This window comes from Myodes glareolus, chromosome 9, assembly GCF_982192425.1.
Source record: "Myodes glareolus chromosome 9, mMyoGla1.1, whole genome shotgun sequence".
Lineage (NCBI taxonomy): Eukaryota > Metazoa > Chordata > Mammalia > Rodentia > Cricetidae > Myodes > Myodes glareolus.
In genome coordinates, this window is record NC_142034.1 from 16357216 (window position 1) to 16369312 (window position 12097).

Here is a 12097-nt window from a genome sequence, read left to right on the forward strand (position 1 = left end):
GGTCCTCTATACTGAGGAATGATCCTTTGCTGGTCTGCTCTATGGGAAACACTGAGGTATCTTGTTTTCTTTAGTGGGTTCCGAGAGGGCACCATTATGCCCACCAAACAGTTGTGCAAGAACCCACAGGGCCCAAGCTGGAACTTGTCCCATTTACTTGTTTGTTTATCTTAGGGGGAGGGTTCGAGACAGGGTTTCTCTGTGTAGTCCTGGAACTTGCTCTGTAGACTAGGCTAGTCTCCAGCTCAGAGATCCCCCTGCTTCTGCCTGCCTTGGATTAGAACTATGTGCCAGCATGCTGGGCTGGTACTGCATGTCTCTCTAAGTGTGTAAAAGGATGTGTCCTCAGATAACATCTGTGGAATGAAGATAATATTAGGAAATTGCCTTGCAGCACTGAAGTAAAGATGACCTAATGTCATTGTTTACATTTAATCATAAAGTATTTATGAACCCCCAAATAACCAGCCAACCAACCCAAACAAACAAACAAACAAAAAACCCTTACAATTATCATCTAAAATACAGGTCCAGGACCAGTTGTTTTTTGTTTTTGTTTTTTTTTTTTTTTAGACAGGGTCTCTCTATGTAGCCCTGACTGATTTGAACCTTGCTATGTGGACCAGGCTGGCCTTGAACTGACAGAGAGCCACCTGCCTCTGCCTCCTGAAGGCTGGGATTAAAGATGTGTACCAGCATTGTCTGGTATCTTTTAAATTAATTTTTAAGTAATGTCTTGCTGTAGAGCTCAGGCTGGCCTGGGACTATTAACCCTGACCTGCCTTTTGCCCACAGAGGTAGTTTTTCTACTGAGGGTGCCGTTCTGTACTCCTGGTGGTTTACATTTAAATAAGGCTCTGGACCTTTGGAATAACTTCCCGGAGGCGCCTGATTCTTCACTGCCCCCAGGAGAGCTATTGCAGTTACAGAGGCTGAAGCGGACATTAGTTTTTCTACCTTGCAGGCGTGAGAGGGACCATAATTTTAGTGACCTGTTGGCTTTTGGGGAGAAAAGAGAGAGTGTCGCAGATGGCCAAGAGGCAGGAACTGAGAAAAGAAATGTGAAGAGAGATGGGTGTGCTGGAATCCAGGCCTTTAATCCCAGCCTTCAGAAAATGGATCTCTCTGTGTTAAGAGGCCAGCCTGGTCTACATAGGGAGTTCCGGGCCACAAGGCTGTATAGTGGTACTCTATCTCAAAAATAACAAAAAAAGATGTGATGAGGAACAGAGTAAAGCTAGCTTCTGAAAAACGACAGAAGACTGCCGTGGACTGGAGCTGCTAGTATAAGCAAGGAAGCAATCGTTTGGTTGGGAATAAAGACACGAATCGGAGGATTTAGAGTGAAAAGGCCTCTCTCCAGCCTACTTAAAGTGTGGTCTTCTCATCGAACCCTTGAAGATTTTGCTAGAGGGGCTGGGGAGAGAGCTCTGCCATTGAGAGTACTTGCTGGCTGCGCAGTGGTGGTGCACGCCTTTTATCCCAGCACTCGGGAGGCAGAGGCAGGCGGATCTCTGTAAGTTCGAGGCCAGCCTGGTCTACAAGAGCTAGTTCCAGGACAGGCTCCAAAGCTAAAACAAACAAAAAAAATTGATGGCGGCTATTCTGCCCCAGATCGCTTGTTTTTAAGGTTAAAAATGCAGACTCGCCAGAACTGTTTCGGAGGGGTAGACCGGGTATCTCGCGGAGGCAACCACACTACGAAGCAAAGAGCAAACACCTAATCCTTGGGGGGGGGCCTCCGAGTGTGACCCTTGAACTCTGACCCCGCGCCTCTCTCAGCGCTTCCGCGTGCAGCTTCCGCTCCCGCTCCTCCGGGAAAAGGCGGTCCCAAAGGGCGGGGCTTTGAGGCCGGCAGCTATGGAGGGTGCCTGCTTGAGGCGGGTCTCGCGAGGGGCGGGATTTGAAGAGGTATTCCCGATTGGGCTGCCGGGTGGGGGCGGGCCTGTGGCAGGCCCGGGCGGGGCGGGGCTGGGCGTTCGTTACCGCCTCTGGGTAACTGGACTCGGGCGGTCAAACCTCCGGGGGCCGGGAGAGGCCGGCGGGCTGGCAGCACATCCCGGATCTGGAGTCTCCCCCCGACAGGAGCGGAGTCCGAGGGGCAGCGGCTCCTAAAGCTGGTCCGTGAAGAACTTGGCGAACTTGGAATAGAAAATCCCGGAACCCGGCCATAAAATCGGAAAGTCCCGGATCGCGGAACGCAGCTCGCGGAGCGGACTCAACACACACAGCCCGAAGTCCGGATCGCTGCACCGCGGGACGGGACAGAGCGATGTCGGGCCGTGGCGCGGGCGGGTTCCCGTTGCCCCCGCTGAGCCCCGGCGGGGGCGCCGTTGCCGCGGCCCTTGGTGCGCCGCCTCCGCCTGCGGGACCCGGAATGCTGCCCAACCCGGCTCTCCGAGGCCCGGGGCCTTCTGGAGGCATGGGGGTCCCGGGGGCTGCCGCCTTCCGCCCCATGGGCCCCGCGGGCCCCGCGGCGCAGTACCAGGTGAGGAAAGCTGGCGGGCGCCGGCGTGAGGGCGCCCGCTCGGTCTCCCCGGGGCCTCAGGTGAGGGCAGGAGGAGTCCCCTGCACAGGCGGCCCTGGGGACACTGCGGGGTCCCTCGGTTAGTGGCAGTCGGGGAAAAGGTGAGAGGCTCTCCGGTGGAGGGCTGGCTTGAACAGTTAGAAGAGTCCCAGGGCTTCTTGGCACACGGCTTCTGAGCAACTGAAAAATGTAGACTTTGTGGAAGAGTCTAAAGTAGATCCCAGAGTCGGGACCAGGGGGTGACCCGAGATGTGGTGAGAAAATTAGGGAACAGGGTCGTTACTGAGAAAACAGGGTTATCTTTTCATTAGCTTCGGTCCCCTGCAACTCTGCCTTGGCTCGTTTTTCTTTTTTCTTAGTTGGGAACTGGCAGAGCGTTAGTGTGTCTTGAGATGGCTCCCAGCTGCTGGCTGAGGAGGAAGGAAGCCTGGCTTTCTACGGCCTGGGGGACTAAGGAGAGGGGCCCTAGATGACTCCAGGTTAGACGGGAGACGGCTGCGGCCAAGTCTGAAGAAGGCCCAGTTCCGGTAACAGAATATTCTAGATATGCTTTGTCCTGCCTGGTGTCAGTATCCGGTTAAGTTTGGAGGAGCAGAGAGACTTTGTGAAGTCTTGGGGCTCTGGGGCTGCAGGAGCCTGGCAGCGGCTGCCTCAGAGGGTGCTGCCCTGACCCTTCTGACTTGGAAGAGAGCAGTCTCAGGTTGCAGCTTCAGAGGCCACTGAGGAGCACGGAACAAGATTCTGTGGCCAGTGCACTGGGGCCTTGCTTGACCCTGCATGTGGGGCTCTTCTTTCCCCAATTCTCTGGTTGCAAGTTGCTCCAGAAAGTTTGAGGACTTTATGGTTTGCTTTTTGCATTTTGGTGCTGATCGTGGGACTGAGGCAGGGCTTTGCACATGGCAGACATTGCTGTATTCGTGAGCTACACCCCTTTTCCAGAGTGCCCGGGGATTGTGCTATCCGTTCCCCACATCCTTGTCACTTTTGTTCCTTGTTTTTTTAATGCAGGGTCTCATGTAGCCCAGGCTTCTACTTCGCCAAAAAACTGGCCTTGAACTCTTTCTGCCTCTCATGGAATTACAGCCAGGCACTACCACACCCAACCACTCGTTACTTTTGCTTATTCTCCATGTTCTTGATAAGGCCATATGCATCTCAGCCTGTGCACCACAGTGCCTTGTTACTAATGTCAGAAAGTGTGCACCTTAGCTTACTCTGTCCTCTGCTGGTGTCTTGAGGTAGAAGCCTCAGAAATAGGTCCTGAGAGTGTGCATATTCCACCAGGAACCAAATTTCTAAGGAGATAACTAGCCAGGGGTGGGGTGGGAATAATGCCAACACCCTTACTCTTCATTTCTCTAAAGAAAATGAAGAGTTCGGGTATGACCAGAGATAGACTTGGTCCCAAGGATACTAGCTGGAGTTTATCTTCCCGTGTTGCTCTCTTTGGAGATTCATGGGCCTAGGATCACTGATGAGTCCCAAATCAGTTACTCTAGCCCTTACCTCACTTGCTTGGAACTGATGTGGAAAATTCCTTTTCTCTAGGCACTGGTGGAGATCTGTCTGTTTGCTTTTTTTCCCCTCTCTCTATGTAGTCCTGGCTGTCCCATAATTCACTATGCAGACCAGTTTCCTTGGCACACAGCTGATAGAAAATGTGCCTTTGGGAAAGACCCTTATGACGATGGGAAGGTGGATTCCTCCATATTTTGTTTTTCTTTTTTTTAAAGATTTATTTATTTATTATGTGTACAACATTCTGCTTCCATGTATGCCCACACACCAAAAGAGAGCGCCCGATCTCATTACAGATGGCTGTGAGCCGTCATGTGGTTGCTGGGAATTGAACTCAGGACCTCTGGAAGAGCAGTCAGTGCTCTTAACCTCTGAGCCATCTCTCCAGCCCTTCCTCCATTTTGTAGAGTGGCCCTGAGCAGATGCTGAGGCCAGGGTGGCCAGACGGACAGCTGTGGCTTCTAGATGTGAGAAAGAAGATGGCCTTGACTCTGGGCACCCCATACCAACGTTGACATCATCATCACCTTTTTCTCAGCTCCTTCCTCCTCCTCTTCTTTCTCTGGGAAAGGACAGGGGAAAAGGGGGGTGGAAGGAGAACCCAGTAAACACGACTTCTTTTTAATTTTTTTTTCCTGCTTGCTTCTTTTCATGTCCAGGTGTCCAGCTTCCTAAAGGGCTTGGGGTCTGAGGACAAAGGAGTTTCCTCCTGGTTAGAGCTCTGGGGGGGGGGGGTAAGCAGGAAGAGCAGGGATTTGCATGCCCAAGCAGGGCATATTGGGGAGCTTGTCAAAATAAAAGTAATGGCCCAGCTACCTCTAGAGGGTTATTCTAGTTTGGAAGTACAGTCAGCTGAAAGGCTTAACACCACAATCAAAAACAAAACAAAGAACCTACTGTGCATTATTGCTGGGTTCTGTTCATAGGGTCTCCAGATGAGGCTCTTAGGCCTAGGCAGCCATTGGGAGGATCGGGCTACAGGCTTTGGGTCAGAGCAGAGCACGCTTCCTTACACCCTAGATTCCTAGCCCAGAGATGGCAGAACCAGGCCTAGCCTTCTTTGGTGGTTATAGGATCATGTCTGGAATGTGGGGTGTTTGACCAAGTAGAAGAAGTTACTGCATTCTGGGGGGGCACTGAACCAGGCTCACCTACCCCTATGGTGGAGTGGGCAGGCAGAGAGGCTGAGACTCTATGGCTGTGACTTTCTTGTTTTCTAACCCTGAATTTTTAAGTGGGAACAGTTTCTGGCTCTTCAAAGCCCAGGTGTAGAGCTTGGCAAGGGGGAACTGGGACTTGAATTGTGAGCAGCCTTCCCCTGAGGCTCTGGGTGAGCTGGGGGCCTGGATCCTGAGCCCCAGAAGTCTGGAGCAGATGTCTGGGTGGGGCCTATTCTAGGCCTGCCTGGGCTGCCTCATCTTGGGGTTTCCCAGAGGGCTCAGCATTACTGCAGGATTTATGAACTTCAGTGGAGAGCTTCTTGGAGGACTGGAGCACCCCAGCGTATATCTGCAATTACCCTAGGAAAATCTCAAGTTTTGGATGATGGTGGGGGTCTTAACAGCTGTGCTTATCCTGAGGTTTTTTTTTCCTCTCCCCCTTCTATAATTTCTGGCTCTGGCTTATTAGGGCAGAGAAATAGGCTGTCTTTTTGCCTTTCAACAGCTTTGATTAATTTCTTCCTGATGAGGAGAGACTTGTGGCAGGACTCCCGAGGCCCCAGGGTCTCCCACTTTTAACTCCTCAATTGCCACATGCTTCTCTGTCACCCTGCTCCTGTGCTCTTCCCTTTGTCTCTGGGTCGTGTTTCTTTCCCTTCATCTCTGCTACTGGTCATGAATCTGACCTTCTGTTGCTGGGAACATGGGTTTAGTTCTGGATAAAGAAATTGCCAAAACTCATCTCCAGGATGCTTGAGCGGGGTGTCCTTTAACTTGGTGTGAATCTCCACCCAGGCTGGCTTGGTTGTCTGGTTGTACTGATTGATTGCATAACCTGGACCCTGGGGCCAGCCCTGTGAAGCTGCCAGGGACAGTGTGTGCAAGGCAGAGCTGCCAAACAGGCCTTTCAGGCAGCAGCCCTGTGAATGGAGTTGGGAGGTGGAGGGCTCCCAGAAATGTTAGAGAAGTGGGCCTTAGATGAGAAACCAAGAAGCTACTTATGACACCCAGATTGTTGCTGGTGACCCATATTCTACTCTTTGCCTCCCAGGACAATCTTATTCTGAAGCTTGGGATGGCTAGGGTTAACTTGAACCAGCAGCAGCCTGGCTTCCAGGTGGTGCCCAGACCATTGGTAGAGTCCAGATGTCTGCTGCTCTCATTCCCATAAGCCACCCAAGAACCATAACTTCCTTTTGGGGGTCTTTTGACATAGAGGTAGGGGCATGGCAGTAAGGAAAAGAATGTGAGAGAGAAGCGAAGGGAAAGAGGACAAGTCCGGGTTGTGGTAGGGGCCATATGGTGACCAGATGGTGTCTGTACTCTCCTGGGGCCATCCCCACACGTTGTGACATGGCCAAGCCATCCTATTGTACTTGCTCACCTGGAGTGCTGCTGTCTTATGGCTTGATATCCCATCAGCTGCCTTTGTCCCCCAGCCATGCCACTAGGCATGTCCCCATCAGACTGCTCTTATCCCCCGTACTCCCCTATGTTGCTATGCATTGCTCCTGATCACCTAAGTAGTGTTTTTCCTTCAGGATGGGGAAAGGAAGAGCGAGAATGTTGTGGGGCATCTAAAGTCTCTATAAATAACTCAGAGCTGGCTCATCTCATCCCAGGGGGCAGGACATTGCATATTGAAGCTGGAAAGGTGGTGATAAGCCCTAAAATTCCCCAGGCCCTTCTTTCAGCAAATGGTGCTCCCCTCCCACCTGTGGACTCTGGCTGCCTCATTTGTTGGCACGGCTGCCAGGGCGGTTGCAGGGGCGGGGCAGGTGTGGTTTACATGATAGACTCAGGCGCCTGTTCCCCTTTGTTCCTGGTCTCCAGCAGGTCTCCCCATGTGCGAGAGATGGAGGGTATGGGCTATGGACCTCGTAGGGCTCTGCCACTGACTTGTGTACCTCCATTGCCCTACTTTACCCAGCGACCTGGCATGTCACCAGGAAGCAGGATGCCCATGGCTGGCATGCAGGTGGGACCTCCAGCTGGCTCCCCATTTGGCACAGCTGCTCCACTTCGACCTGGCATGCCACCTACCATGATGGATCCATTCCGAAAACGCCTGCTTGTGCCTCAGGCCCAGCCCCCCATGCCTGCCCAGCGCCGAGGGTAAGACTTTCTCATGCCTTGCTTAGCTCATCACTGGTGCTAACAGGTTCCCTCTACCTTGATCCCAAGGAGACTCTTGGTGATTTGGGAGAGGGTTTTGAAGATAGGGAGTTTGGACTGTTACCCTCTTAAATGGGCTTCTGTTTCCTACTAGGTTAAAGAGGAGGAAGATGGCAGATAAGGTTCTACCTCAGCGAGTGAGTGTGTTAGGAGGCCTGTCCAGCTCTGGTTGGCCAGGATTGAAGGCCATCTTCCCCAATCCTGGAATGGGGAGGGAAGGGAGGATGGTAGAACTAGAGCTGGTTGAAGCAAGCCATTGCATTTTTCAATCTGCAGATCCGGGAGCTTGTCCCAGAGTCTCAGGCATACATGGATCTCTTAGCTTTTGAGAGGAAGCTGGACCAGACCATTGCTCGCAAGCGGATGGAGATCCAAGAGGCTATCAAAAAGCCTCTGACGGTATATGCTACCCCAAGTCTTCTCAAACTGTTTTTCTTCCCTGGCCTTGTTTTCCAGGGATGAGCAGGGCTCATCTGCTTAGGCTAGAGCAGTACTTCCCACAGCAGGGAGCAGTCCCCCAGTAGAGCACAGCTCAATTTAGTATGCTTTCAAATGATATCTTGCTATGTATGGCCACTAACTCAGTCCTGCCTTTGCCTTCTGAGTGCTCTGAGATCACAAGCATTGTGCCCAGCCTACTGTGTTTTAAATAAATATAGATACTAGCAAATAGAAAAATAATTCACAGTAGTGAAGTACTTACTATAGTAGCAAAACCATTGCATGAGAATTGTTTCAACTATGTATACATGTCTGTATATGTATGTATGTGGGATGATTCAGAATGTAAATCTCACAGCTCCTGGTCACGAGAGCTACCTGAGAGTAGACAGAGTAGTTACCTTTTCACATCCCATCCCTAAAGAAGCTTCCTTGTCTTTCTTTCTTTGTTCTTTAATTATCTAGAGCAGTCCCCTGAACGGTAGAGGCTTTCTAGGAGACTAAGGTATTAAAGGACTGTAGTGGGTGTTTAAATGGGGGTGGAGGTTTAGAACCTACAACCTCACATATGCTAACCTCATATATTGCTGTATTAAGCCATGTCCTTGGCTCCAGAGGTGTCTGATTTGCCTGGTATCATGTTGTATGTAGCTGTGGTGTTGGTACCGTCAGTAATCCACCAGTGTGTGTCTCCCCTTGCCCCCAAAGTTGAGTTTCTTGAAGGCTAACAGGACGACTACCAATTCCAAGGGTTATTACTTCTAAGAAGACATGGTAGGGCTTCCAGCACATCTGTCCACCTCTAGCTCATTGTTCTTCCTCTTCAGCAAAAACGAAAACTTCGGATCTATATTTCCAATACATTCAGCCCCAGCAAGACAGATGGTGATAATGCAGGAACTGCAGGGACCCCCGGGGGAACTCCAGCCGCAGACAAGGTGGCTTCCTGGGAGCTTCGAGTGGAGGGAAAACTTCTGGATGATGTGAGTTGGGGAAGGAGGTGTTGGGATGGGAGAAGGCTGGTGTGACTTTAGACTGTGGGCAGACATGAGTACTCTTTAAGAAATCCTAACATCCCTAGGAAGGGCACATCTGTATCCAGTTAGAGCTTAGAGTTGTTGGGGTTGTTGTTTCTATGCTGGGGATCAAACCCTGGACCTCACACATACCAGGCAAGTGCTCCATCACAGCGTGAGGGTGAACATCTGTAGTTATTACTACTTTCCTGTAGATGGCAGTCGAGTGTCTTGGATTTACTCAGTCACTGGTTGGTAATGGGGTTAATGGAGAGCCTTTTCCTTACCACTGCCCTGAGCTCCAGGACTGAACTGTCTTCCTTTTGATTAACAATCCAGCAGCACACCCATCTCACAGCTCTTTCCATCCCCAGCCCAGCAAACAGAAGAGGAAGTTCTCATCTTTCTTCAAGAGCCTTGTCATCGAGCTAGACAAGGAGCTGTATGGGCCTGACAACCACCTGGTGGAGGTGAGAACGGTCCTAGAGCCTGGGAGGGACATGAGCTGCCAGGGGATACAGAGCATAAAGTTATTGTGCTGGCTGAGTGCCGTTAATGATAAGCTCTGCACCCCTCTTCTCTGACAGTGGCATCGGATGCCCACCACCCAAGAAACAGATGGCTTTCAGGTGAAACGACCAGGAGACCTCAATGTCAAGTGCACCCTCCTGCTCATGCTGGATCATCAGGTGACAGATGCCAGAGTCACGTGGAGAGACACAGGGATTCATGCAGGGGAAGGGAGCAGGTTCCTCTAACCCAGTGGTTTTCAATCTGGGTCATGACCCCTCTGGGGGTCGAGCAACCCTTTCATAGGGGTTGCCTAAGACCATTGGAACACAGATATTTAGATTAGAATTCATAACAATAACAATTATGGTATGAAGTAGCAATGAAAATAATTTTATGGTGAGGAACTGTATTAAAGGGTTGCAGCGTTAGGAAGGCTGAGAGCCACTACTCTGACTCCTTCCTGTTCTTTCTCTGCACAAAGAAAGTAACCTTTCTTTACTCCTGTCTGTCCCCAGCCTCCTCAGTATAAACTGGACCCCCGACTGGCAAGGTTGCTGGGAGTACACACACAGACGAGGGCTGCCATCATGCAAGCGCTGTGGCTTTACATCAAACACAACCAGCTGCAGGATGGACACGAGCGGGAGTACATCAACTGCAATCGTTACTTCCGCCAGGTCAGCTGGGTCCACCTTCTTGTTCTCTCAACCCCTGGCTCTTCTGTTTTGGAACCCTAGTGGGCAAGTACTTAGTCAGCTTTTGACTGCAGTCTACTGGCCCTGGAATAGTCCACTCCCCCGTGCCCTCAGGCATCACCATGCCTTTCATGCTTTCCAGATCTTCAGTTGTGGCCGACTCCGTTTCTCTGAGATTCCCATGAAGCTGGCTGGATTGCTGCAGCATCCAGACCCCATTGTTATCAACCATGTCATTAGGTAAACAGAAGAGAAATGGGATGGCTCTTTGAAAACAGAGTTCAGCCTCAAACTTTACTCATAGAATAGGCTTGGTGTTTGGGATATACATGGCCATGTTTCCATTTCCTTTCCTTTACTGCCCACAGCGTGGATCCTAATGACCAGAAGAAGACAGCCTGCTACGACATTGATGTGGAGGTGGATGACCCACTGAAGGCCCAGATGAGCAACTTTCTGGCCTCCACCACCAACCAGCAGGAGATTGCCTCTCTTGACGTCAAGGTTAGTCCTTTGTTTCCACAGCCGCTGAGGCCAGAGTGAGGGTGAGCTGCTCTGTCATTTCCACACAGCACACTGAGGACAGGACCTCTGGACCTAGATCTAAGAGCGGTCTCCAGGGCTGGAGTACATTTGACACTTGCACTTCTTCTCCAGATCCATGAAACTATTGAGTCCATCAACCAGCTGAAGACCCAGAGGGACTTCATGCTTAGCTTTAGCACTGACCCCCAGGACTTCATCCAAGAATGGCTCCGTTCCCAACGCCGAGACCTCAAGGTATAGTCCTCCTTTTTTGAAGGTGGTCCCACCTAACACACTGAGTGACTTTTTCACCCCAAGCACTATTCCAGTCCCAGGGCAGGCTGGCTCAGGGTGGGAATTATGCCACACCTTACTCCCTTGCCCCTTACAGATCATCACGGATGTAATTGGGAATCCTGAGGAGGAAAGACGAGCTGCTTTCTACCACCAGCCCTGGGCTCAGGAAGCAGTTGGGAGACACATCTTTGCCAAGGTGAGGCTCTGCCGTTTTTGCTGTTGTGGCCTTCTTTTTTTTGAGAAGCTGAAGCCTGAGCAGCCATGCCTTCTCTTCTTCAGGTGCAGCAGCGAAGGCAGGAACTGGAACAGGTGCTGGGAATTCGCCTGACCTAACTGCTCAGGGATTGCTTCCTTCCTTCCCAGCCCTGGAACCTGGCAGGAGACCGTCCTCTTGGTTTTGGCTGGGGCTGCAGACATGTAGGATGGAGTGAGGTGTGTTTCCTGTCACCCTCTACTCCCCAGCTAGTTTCATAAATGTAGTGCTAGGATTCCTCATCGCTTGGTCCCCAAAGCCTTATTACTTACCTTTAGCATTGGCTTTAGTCGGGTTCCTAAGATGCCGCCTCAGCCCCCTGCAGGCAGGCCCATGGACTGCTGGAGGTTGTGCTTTAACTTTGTAACAGACATTTCTGAACCAAAGGCTGCTGGGTTTGCATGTTTACAGGCTCCACCCTAGGGCCAGTGTCAGCTGGCTTTGGGGAGCTGCGCAAGGAAGAGGAGGCCCAACCTAGACTCTTCCTGGCCTTTCTCAACCAAAGTTCTTTGCCATTCCTACAAGCCCAGCCTTGCTGCTGGTTTGTCCTTTTCTTTGGGTATTTGCACTATTTGGGGAGCAGGTTTTTCTATGTGGGAGCCACTTTTTTTTTGTACAGAGGTAACGGGGGTTTTTCAGGGAGCCCTACTTGGTGCCTCCTTATTTTCTTTATCTATGCAAGCGGCTACAGCCGCCATCATCTCCTGGGATGCCATGAGGCTGCTCACCCCCAGCTGCTTGTGCAGGGCTCGGGAGGTGGAGTCTCCCAGAGGGAGGGAATGTGCCAGTTCTCTAACCCAGCTAAAGTAGGGGTGTGTGCGTGCTGGAGAGGAAGGAGAAAGCTGGGAGGATTGTTTTTATCCTTTGTACTTGGTCTTAAGAGAGGGTGGGCCTAAGGCTTGGCAAATGCCACTTCTGGCAGACTTGGAAAATTCCAAATAAATCCTTTTGTTTATTGGTGGTATCCAGACCTGGTC

At 51.2% G+C, this 12097-nt stretch overlaps 1 protein-coding gene across 1 annotated transcript; it reads left to right on the forward strand.

Moving 5' to 3' along the window:
• The first annotated feature begins 1990 nt into the window (after positions 1-1990).
• Positions 1991-12084, forward strand: Smarcd2 (SWI/SNF related BAF chromatin remodeling complex subunit D2). Its single transcript, XM_048445999.3, has 13 exons — positions 1991-2488; positions 7136-7320; positions 7475-7517; positions 7657-7779; positions 8649-8804; positions 9212-9307; positions 9425-9526; positions 9866-10027; positions 10188-10285; positions 10414-10549; positions 10703-10825; positions 10962-11063; positions 11147-12084. Exons 1-13 carry the CDS (start codon positions 2273-2275, stop codon positions 11198-11200), a joined length of 1596 nt encoding a protein of 531 aa, XP_048301956.2. The 5' UTR covers positions 1991-2272; the 3' UTR covers positions 11201-12084.
• The last annotated feature ends 13 nt before the right edge of the window (positions 12085-12097 follow it).

Coding starts and splice junctions, on each gene's coding strand:
- Smarcd2 (XM_048445999.3), top strand. CDS start 2,273: ATGTCGGGCCGTGGCGCGGGCGGGTTCCCGTTGCCCCCGCTGAGCCCC. Junction 2,489..7,135: donor GCCCCGCGGCGCAGTACCAG/GTGAGGAAAGCT, acceptor TACTTTACCCAG/CGACCTGGCATGTCACCAGG. Junction 10,550..10,702: donor TTGCCTCTCTTGACGTCAAG/GTTAGTCCTTTG, acceptor CTTCTTCTCCAG/ATCCATGAAACTATTGAGTC.